General features: G+C 34.0%; 1 protein-coding gene across 1 annotated transcript; it reads right to left on the reverse strand.

Moving 5' to 3' along the window:
• Positions 1 to 3,569: 3,569 nt before the first annotated feature.
• On the reverse strand, positions 3,570 to 4,538 carry LOC110791135 (protein FAR1-RELATED SEQUENCE 5-like). Its single transcript, XM_021995891.2, has 2 exons — positions 4,134 to 4,538; positions 3,570 to 3,593 (listed from the first exon to the last, which is right to left on the reverse strand). Exons 1-2 carry the CDS (start codon positions 4,536 to 4,538, stop codon positions 3,570 to 3,572), a joined length of 429 nt encoding a protein of 142 aa, XP_021851583.2.
• Positions 4,539 to 10,364: the final 5,826 nt, after the last annotated feature.

The raw sequence follows: 10,364 nt of genomic DNA on the forward strand, positions 1-10,364 counted from the left end.
ATTTGTTATAAGTTAACTTTATATTTGATATAGTTACCTATTATATACTATAGTTTCTTTGTATACTATATAGTTACCTTTTTATATTTTGTAGTTACCTTTTATACTTTATAGTTGTCTTTTATATATAGTAGTTACCTTTTATACTATATAGTTACCATTTGAATACTATAGTTACCTCGATACTTTATAGTACCCTTTTATATATTGTGTTTACCTTTTATTTTCTATAGTAACCTTTTATATACTATAGTTACCTTTTGTATACTATAGTTACTCGATACTTTATAGTTACCTTTTATATACTGTAGTAACCTTTCCTACTCTATAGTATCCTTTTATTTACTATAGTTACCTTTTATATTTTATTGTTACTTTTTATTTATTATAGTAATCTTTATACTTCCTCCGTTCCGGAAATATCGCACCATGGTTGACTTTTACCCATTTAATCATTACTTTGACTCTTAATATACCAAATCGTATGCAAGTAAAAATTATAAAAAAATATTATTTAGAAAATATATATCTATACGAATATAACAAGACTCCATATGACTAAAATTTCCTTACGTACAAATCACAAAAAATGGCCAAAGTCGTAGTGTGAATAGTGTAAAAAACAAATGGCGCGATATTTCCGGAACGGAGGAAGTATTATTTCTGACATAGTTATTGTTTCTTTTTTTATGTTTTTCAGTGATAAAGTTATTGAATACAATCCTTTTATTGCGGTAGCAAGAGATGATATGTGGACACTTCCTTCTACATTTGATATTCTTTTGATTCATATTGAATCACGGGCCTTCTTATTGAATGAAAATGAAAGGAATCCTGCTGGTTGTCCTCAGAAGCTATTTTTAGGTGGCACATATTGTGTAAGTTATATTTTTAATAATATAGAATGTTAATTATTTTAAATTTTTTTGGCCTTTGTTTAATTTTTCTTTTAATAATCATTTGCAGAAATATGTTGATGCATTGATTGAGAAACCAGATGATGAAAAAATCCAGTCTGAATTGTCTATTTGTCTTAATTATGGTGTGAAAGATATTAATGGAGTTAAATCTTTGAAAGATTGTAATATGGTATGATTTATATTTTCTTTATATAACCATATTATTTTCTTTTTTTTGTCTCCTTTCTTGTAGTTGTAATCTGTTGTTTTTCTTTTTTATATAGATTTTTGCTCCTGTTCTGATTGAAGACCCGAAACATTACTACCTGTTTGTGCTTAGTATAAAAGACAAAAGTGTCTATTTCATTGATAATATGCTTCTTGATCAAAAAGAGTTGGAAGGAAGGAAGAAATCTTTTTCTGTCTTGATAAGTTTTTTTATAGTTTATTTATTGTAGTTACTTTATAAATGTTATAGTTACCCTTATATTAGTAGTAGTTTTATAAAGGAAATATATTTTAAAAAATGTTATTATTTGTTTAAAACAGTAACTATGTTTTTAAAATAGTTACTATCTTTTTTAGAAAGTAATTTTAACTTAAAAACAGTAACTATGTCTTATAAATAGTTACTATCTGATTTAATAGGATACTCTATGTGTACTATAGTTACTATATTATTTGAAAGGTTACTATGTTTTGAATACAAATACTATGTTTTGTATAGTGTTCTTAATTGGAAAAGCTATTGAAGGATATGGATAACATTCATCGTGAAGATATTAGAAGCTTCACATTTATCCCTGTCGGTGGTAATTGGAAGCGAGGTGCTTATGATAAAGACTGTTTTGTTTATTTGATGATGTTTATGATGGTCTTTCATGGTGTTGAAACTGTACAAGATGGTGTTGGCATTTTTGACTTTGATCCCTTGACAAATGTAAGTTTTGTGTTAAAATTAATTAATGTTATTTATAAATTCTCTTCATTCTTTATAGTTATTGTTTTTTTGTCACAGTTACTGTTTTTATTCTAATAGTTACTGTTCAAATATTTGCAGGAAGATTTCAGGAAGTTTCTCAGGGCTTGTTTGTGTGGCACCATTGTTTTGTCGGATTTGAATCTTTGCAGGGATCAATTTCTGAATCAAATGGTTGCATTCAGGGAAAAGAGGAAACAAGATGTTTTGAAGGCCCTAATTATAGAGAGGGAAAATTTGACTCGGAAATACCTAAATGATCCTGAAAACATTGAAATTGTGGCAAGAGTTAGTTCAGCAAGGAAATCAAAAAATGTTGAAACAGAAGATGATGTTGAGCCAAATTTCATAGTTGAAGGTAAAGGACGCGGCAAAGGAGGGAGACGCACCAAAGGAGGCAGACGCGGTAGGGGACGCGGACGAGGTGCTTCACGTGGTAAATAATTTTTAATGCTGAAAAAACAATTTAATCTTTAATGTCAGTGTGTAGTCAAATTACTGTTTAGAAAGTACAATTAATTCTAATTTTGATATAGTTACTCTCAGTGATTTTTAATTGTTTGATATATGAGAGATTGAGAGTGATTATAACTTCTGTGTGATATTGTTCATTTACAATATAGTAGTTGTTTACAGATATAATTTACCTTTTTTAAACATATAGTAACTATAGAGACTGTCATAAATTAAGTATTTTATTTCCATTAATCGTGGAATATACTCAGTATAAATATAGTTTCTATTTTAATGAAATAATTACCTTTAGAAAAATATAGTTACTCTTAAAAATTTTTAAGTCATGTTTTATTGCATAAAAAAAGTTACTATATTTACAGAATAATAACTTATATTATATAAAGAGTTACTATATGTAAAGAAGGGTAACCACAAAATGTGAAGCGTTAGCATATATAAACAGTCAATAATTTTGTGTATAAATCATAAGTTATTTAGTTACTATCTTACAGATATAGTTATCTTTTATAAGATATAGTTACTCTCGTTTTGTATTATGTTTCTTGAAAAAAAGAAATTTTATGTATTACAAAGAGTTACTATAAGTTCAGAATAGTAACTATGTAATGTAAAGGAAAACTATAGTATAAACAGTTAATAAATTTGTGTATAAATTATAAGTTACGTAGTTACTCATTTACATATATAGTTACCTTTTACAAGATATAGTTACTCTCTTTTTGTATTTTGTTACTTGATAAATAAAAGTTGTGTGTTTTACAAAGAGTTACTATACGTTCAGAATAGTAACTATGTAATGTAAAGGAAAACTATAGTATAAACACTCAATAAATTTGTGTAAAAATGTTGAAGTAACTATATGATAATAAAACAAAAACATCACTAAAATAGTTGTTCTTTAGGTGTAAATAATTGAATATTTGGTGTCTTGGATCCAAATTCTTTGTGTTTCTTTTTTCCTTTCTTTGATGGCTGCTTGTAATTGTCATATTGACCCTTTATTCTCTTCTTACTCTTTCCTTTAGTATTAGCGCGATCAGGATCAAGCACAATTGTTATTTCAGAATTAGTTGATTCCCCGTCTTGTGTTTCTCGTTGTGCTTCACCTTTTGCCTTTTCTTGTTCTGCTATCTTTGCAGCTTCTTAAACACTTGTAGAATGCGTTTTTGAAGTTTTTATCAGACTTCAATAAACCAAATCTACTGTTTGCATTTTTACTCAAGTGCCACAAGCATAACCTGTGTCTCGAAGAAGGAAAAACCTGAACAATAATGAATATATATAGTTCCTTTCTTACAGAAATAATTACTGTTTCAAAGATATAGTTGCTCTCAAATTAAAATATAGTATTTTCTGAAAGAGTAACTATATTACATTAAGAGTTACTATATGTAAAGAAGGGTAACTATAAAAAATAAATAATAATTTTATGTAAAGTTATAGTTATATTTATTCTCAATATATATATATTAATGTTTTTAGTTATACTCAGTAACTATATTTTATTAACAGTTACTATTTCCAAAGAAGGGTAACTATAAAACATAAAGAGTAATTATATGTAAAAGTTATAGTTATTTCAATATATACTAATGTTTATAGTACTTTTCAGTAACTCCATGATATATTAAGAGTAACTATAGTAAACAAAGTGTTACCATATATAAATAAGAGTAACTACAGAAAACAAATAGTTAGTATGTATAAAATGAGTAATTATTCTAATAAAAACAGTTACTATATGTAATAGACAGTAACTATAATATATGAAGAGGTACCTGTTCTATTCCAGCAGCAATAGCTGCATCTTGATCAGTGAAAATTGATATAGGGTGCTTTCCTCCCATAGCCTTCAGAAAAGTTTCAAACACCCAAACGAAAGATTCTATGGTTTCATCCCCAATGAAAGCACAAGCAAACATTGTGTTTTTCCAATGGTTATTGATACCAACAAATAGAGCACATATGAGATTGTACTTATTTGTTCTGAATGTAGTATAAAAAACTAGAACATCTCCATATATTTTGTAATCTTCTCTCATCATAGAATCCCTCCAAAATAGACACTCAACTTTTCCTTCATCATTGAGTCTTACTCTGAAAAAGAACTCAGGATCTATTGATTGTAAATCATACAGTTTGTTCACTAGTGTTTGTGAATCCTTGCCATCAATTTGCTTCATTTTTAACTTGTATAGCAGTAGTTTAGATGATCAATCATCGTATGACCTACATAGTCTTCTCCACCAGTTTCTGTTGACATATATCTATAAGACTCCATTGGTCTTAGACCACATTCTGACATTGCCTCAATAGCTTCTTGTTTAGGCTCTGTCATTTGTTGTTCCGATCGGTGGAGATAATTACTTATTTCTCTTGTCAATGGGTGATTATGTACCACTACATTATTTTCTATTTCAAAATCTCCATTTTCTTTCTTCTTTGCAAATATCTGAGCTTCACATTTTGTTCTTGTTATCATAACTCTCTTTCTCCTTTTTTTCTTCTTTGCATCTGATTGATCATCTTCATTTTTGAGTTCTTTGTTTTTAGGAGTGTCTCTTATTCCAGCAACAGAGCAGTAGAAGTATTTTCCATTAACAATAGTGGTTCCTTCTTTATATCTATTCTTCCCTTTTCGTACACTAAAACCAATAATAGCAGCATGTTTGCAATATAGATCATAAATCTCATCGGTTGTTTTCCTTGCTTCTCCAATTAAACTGTCATCTAATTCTTTATCAATGTTTTGTTGCTGCTCATTATTTGGATTTTCAAAGATGCTGTGGTTTGTATCAATTGAATGTATTATTGAACCTGTACAGATACAAATATTAGCTTAGTAATTCTTTATAAGTTATAGTTACTGTACTATAAATATAGTTTCTCTTTTTAAGTTAAAATTACTCTACAGTTAAAAAAGTTAATGTTTATATATAATAGTTATTTTTTATTTAATATAGTTATTTTTTATTTAATATAGTTACTTGTTATATGTTATAGTTACTTTACTATAAATATAGTCCTCTTTACATGTTATAGTTTCTCTACAGTTAATATTGTTTGTGCTCATATGTAATATTTACTCCTCATTTTATATAGTTACTCCTCATTTTATATATTTACTCTTTATATGTTATAGTTTCTTTCTAATATAGTTTCTTCCTTTATGTGATAGTTACTCTACAGTTAATATAGTTACTTTTTAGAAGTTAAAGTTACTTTACTATAAATATAGTTCTCTTTATATGTTATAGTTACTCTGTACTTAATATTGTTTGTGTTTATATATGATACTCTTTATTTTATATAGTTAGTGTGTGTATGTTATAGTTACTCTACATTTAGTATAAGTCCTGTGTATATGTGATAGTTACTCTACAGTAAATATAGTTCCTCTTTATATGTCATAGTTACTATACGTTAAATATAATTTATTTCTAATGTAGTTTCTTCCTTTATGTGAAGTTACTCTATAGTTAATATAGTTACTTTTTATAAGTTATAGTTACTTTACTATAAATATAGTTATCATTATATGTTATAGTTACTCTGTACTTAATATTGTTTGTGTTTATATGTGATAGTTACTCTTCATTTTATATAGTTAGTTGTGAGGGGGTCGAAAAAGCGCGAGGCTAATGCGTGACCTTGTCCCTCGTGGGTGTGACGATTCTTTTTATTCAATCAATTGTAATTGGATTTCCTGTGAGTATACACCCAATTGACTAGTAATATAGGAGTCGCCATTCAGTTTTTAACGACAATGAGAAAAACTGACAAAACCCGGTTATCGTGACATAAAGGGAGCGCAATTATGTTTGACCACGACGGCCGTAGGTTCCCTTGTGATCCCTGGTGTGGGGATCTCTCAATATACACCCGCAAGGTAGAGATTGAGGGTTCGGGGGACTGTAACTACCGAGAGGAGTAATTCGCTCGTCGATAACTCCAGAGGCAGGATATCCTTACTAGCTCAGCATAAATAATTGAAGGGACATACGTTAACTATTAAACTAATCTGAATTGATTTTAGCAATATGCAACATATAATACTAATTCGATCGTGATTATCTGATTTAAATAGCATTAAGGGACCTAGCATGATAATCCGATTTCCCAAAAATATTATATTTGTTAGGCGTGATAGAACAATCATATTAGGTTAGTTTAACAGTTCATAAAAAGGGCGAGGAAAGCAGTTAAATCATCGAAAAGGGACACATTACGACGCACCCTTGAGAGGTGCGTCATGGTTCTCAGAAAACTAACCACTTTGACTTTGCTATTTCTCCTTTTTATTTAACGAATCTCAATTATGGGACAGGATACGTTCTGTTCGATTTATGGATCGATTGCGACAGAACGCGTGAACAGTTTCGCAGCGAGAGGCTTAGGCTAAGGGGTTTAGAGTCAATACTCAGAATATATTATGTGTTGTTGTGTGTGGTTTCACGTCGAAACTAGGGGCCTATTTATAGGGAAGAGTTCGTGGAAAGATAGAATTGTAGAGTTCTAATCCGCAAAGAATTAGGAAAAGAGACGTACCCAGAGCCAGGCGTTGAAAATAGGGTCTGGGCAGCTTTGTTTAGTCAGATTCGGATTCCTAAAATCCGTAGAGTTTGAGATTAATTCGAGGCTTTTAGCGCGTATCAATTTTGTGACGTAATGCGTCTGGGCCCGTTACGAACTCTAGGCTCGTTAGGATTTTAATTAATACGTAACTCTTATTTCCGAATCCTATTAGGAATAGGATTCTCGCGGCTTTCTATCTCATTTAGGATTTATGTTGGAATGCACACCTAATTCTGACAGGTTTCTATCTTTTATGATTTGCCACTTTCAGAAGCTACCTTTTACGGCAGCTACTATTTTTAGCAGGCCTCCATAAATAGCAGGTTTCGGGTGAAATGAAATGGGGAATTGAGATTCGTTTATTTTATAGGAGATGCGTTGTTAAGTGGAGTTTTTATGCGTTCATCATCGAACCTTTTCCCTTGCGGGAATGGGGACAAAAAGTAGGTGTCTACAGTTAGCCCCCACTTTGACTGAGTCTTGGAGTAAGACGATGGTCAAAGTATTAGACGGAGTGCGTCACAGAAGCCATGGTGTATGTGACCTGTTTTGCGAGGGTCTCACGAGCCCCCGAGTGATAACTTTTGACTTAGGGTCATCACTTGAAGTGCCGAAATATCCCTCACGTGTCATTGGGATTTGTCAACTGATAGTATAGAAACTTCCTCACTTTGTCATTGGAAGGATCTAAAGATGCGTAGAAACTCCCTCACTTTGTCATTGGGAGTAACTACAGATGTTTTCAAAATTAAAGCTGTAAAGTGTAATTGGGCCTGGCCAAGCCCAATCACGAGGTAAAACATTTTTTTTTTTTAAAGATTCTCATTTTCAGGGCTAGCTAAACGAGAAAACCCCCTTGTTTTTATAGGACGTAAAACGAAGGAAAATCCATTTAAAAGTTATCGGTGCAGCGACTAAGGACCTGCGCGGTTAGTGACGCAGACCCCGCCCGCTGAAGGTGGGCGAGCCTGTCCGCTGAGGGTGGACCCCCGTCCGATAGAAGTGGACGAATCTGTTTTGATGTTTTTGAAAATTAGGACCTACGCGGTTTGTGACGTAGACCCCGCCGGCTGAAGATGGCGAGCCTGTCCGCTAAGGGTGGACCCACCGTCCGATAGAAGTGGACGAATCTGTTTTGATGTTTTTGAAAATAAGGACCTACGCGGTTTGTGACGTAGACCCCGCCGGCTGAAGATGGCGAGCCTGTCCGCTGAGGGTGGACCCCCCGTCCGATAGAAGTGGACGAATCTGTTTTGAAATTTTATTTTGTTGTTTTTTTTTTTTAAAAATAAGGACCTACGTGGTTTGCGCCTAGACCCCGCCGGCTGAAGAAGGCGAGCCTATTTTAAATTTGAAGACATTATTTTGTCGAAAACTGAGGACCTGCGCGGCTAGTGACGCAGACCCCGCCCGCTGAGGGTGGGCGAGCCCATTTTGAATTTCTTATTTTGTGTATGTAGAAGGGCTTTTGTGATTACAACCTGTTGGTGGGTCGTAATATTTTCAGATGTGTCCTATAAGTGGGTCCACACTGTGTATATTTTTGTTTAACAATATATTTTTTGAGATATCCAAACATGATATGGTGCGTGGCGCAGTCTGGGAATGTGATTTTGATTGCGCGCTCCTCGTTGGAGTTTATTTTTTCGCGAGCCCCCAAGCGTTGGGGCTCGTCGGTTGTTTTTTGCATCTTGTAATCATGTTTGGGGTCACGCTCGTATGTGCGAGCGATCTTTGTAGTGGTGTGCTACTCTTAACAAAACCGTGAGGTGCGACTTTCAGTGAAGAAATCGGCAATTTTCAAGCCGAATGAATATGGCAGGGCCCAATAGAAGTTAGGGCCTTTTTGAGCCTGGGTTCATTTTCGGCGCCCAGGCCTGGGCGTTGAAAGTGTTGTTTGGGCTGGTCTTTTGATGACACAGTTGGCCTCTTGTTCATTCGTTTATTTCACTTGGAAGTTCTATGTATTCTCTTTTCTTTTGTCTTTTCTTTGTTTTTAGAACGTGATGATTTTCTTGAGAAGCCGTAGCCGATTGGTGGACTACGGTGCTTGTCGCTTTGGGGCGATTATTTTAAGGAACTGTTGCTCTTAAGGTGTACTGTTATTGCAATAGTCGGGCGAGTCTATATGGCCCGAGGAATATACCTTGAGGTGTAAGACTTTGACCGCTCTTATATTTTTTGAACGTGTTCGTGCGAACGAGCGTTCATAGAATGGCCGTTGTGTGCGGTCCATTAATCAGTTTGCTTGAATCATTTTTTTTGAGCAATGACTGATTTTGAATAGTTTGCTTAGAAGCTTGATAGGGGTCAGGTCCATTCATGAAGTGGGCTCAAACATCGTGCTCTTTCGATTGTTCAAACATTTGTTTCGAGATTTTTTATTTTGTTATGGTTGTTTCGTAGCTTGGAGCCCCCAAGTATGCATGTTGGGATGCTTCCTTTTGGCGTACGATTTTGTAGGTTCTTTCGAGAAAGATGCCTTGGGGTTTCGCTCGTGGAGGTGCGAGCTATCCCTTCCGTGGTAGGTAATGTTTTACTACCTTTAATCCTTGATGTAGAAGTTGTGTTGCTTGCATTTTGAATTTGGGCGATAAGTAGTCTTTGCCTCTTACTCTTGGTCGTGCTCGCATTAGTGCAATGTGCCTTACTTTTTTAGACTTGTATGTGGGATGGTTGAACTTATGGTGCAACGTAGGCTTGTGTGGCCTAACGGCGTGTCTTAGAACATTCCTCCAAGTGTTGGGATATCATTATTATTTTTTGCATTGGAGTACTTTATCATGCCTCGTTCAGGTGTTTGAACAAGCGTAGCACCTTCCGCGTGGGTTTTCACGGCTTATTACTTCGTTCGACGCGGGATTTCATAGGTGTTTTTTCCTTATTTTTATATCTGGGCAAAACTTAGCTAGCAGAAAGAATCAGCGCCCAGGCTGGGGCGTTAAAGATATCGTCGCCCAGCTCTGGGCGTTGAAAATTATCTCTGGGTATATTTTGACAGTTCTTATCTTTGATTTTTCTTCTTTCGCTTTTGCTTTGGAACGAGGTAGACTGTGTAACGAGCGCTTTGTAGGGCGAGCGTTATGTGCAGTAGTTTGATCGGAGTTTTGGTGACTTGCGGTTTTCAGTTACCTTTGTTAGTGGGGTGACTTTATACATTCTAAGTAGTGCTTAGAATTTGAGAGGGGTTGTAGCCATCCTAAGGTTTGTTTTTCACGATTGACCTTAGGATTGTGCCCCTATAACGTGTGTATAGCATTAGCGTCGAGAATTTGCGATAAAATCGTCATTTCGAGCATTTTTAGAGTGTTTTTCTCAAGCCTCCAATTGTAGCTACGGGATTGGCTTGGTGCTATAATGCTTTGCATACGTTTTTATGCATTCATGGTGACACGGATCATGAATAGTTTGAACCAGACTCGTTTAGTGCGAGG

This window comes from Spinacia oleracea, chromosome 4, assembly GCF_020520425.1.
Source record: "Spinacia oleracea cultivar Varoflay chromosome 4, BTI_SOV_V1, whole genome shotgun sequence".
NCBI classification, from domain to species: domain Eukaryota; kingdom Viridiplantae; phylum Streptophyta; class Magnoliopsida; order Caryophyllales; family Amaranthaceae; genus Spinacia; species Spinacia oleracea.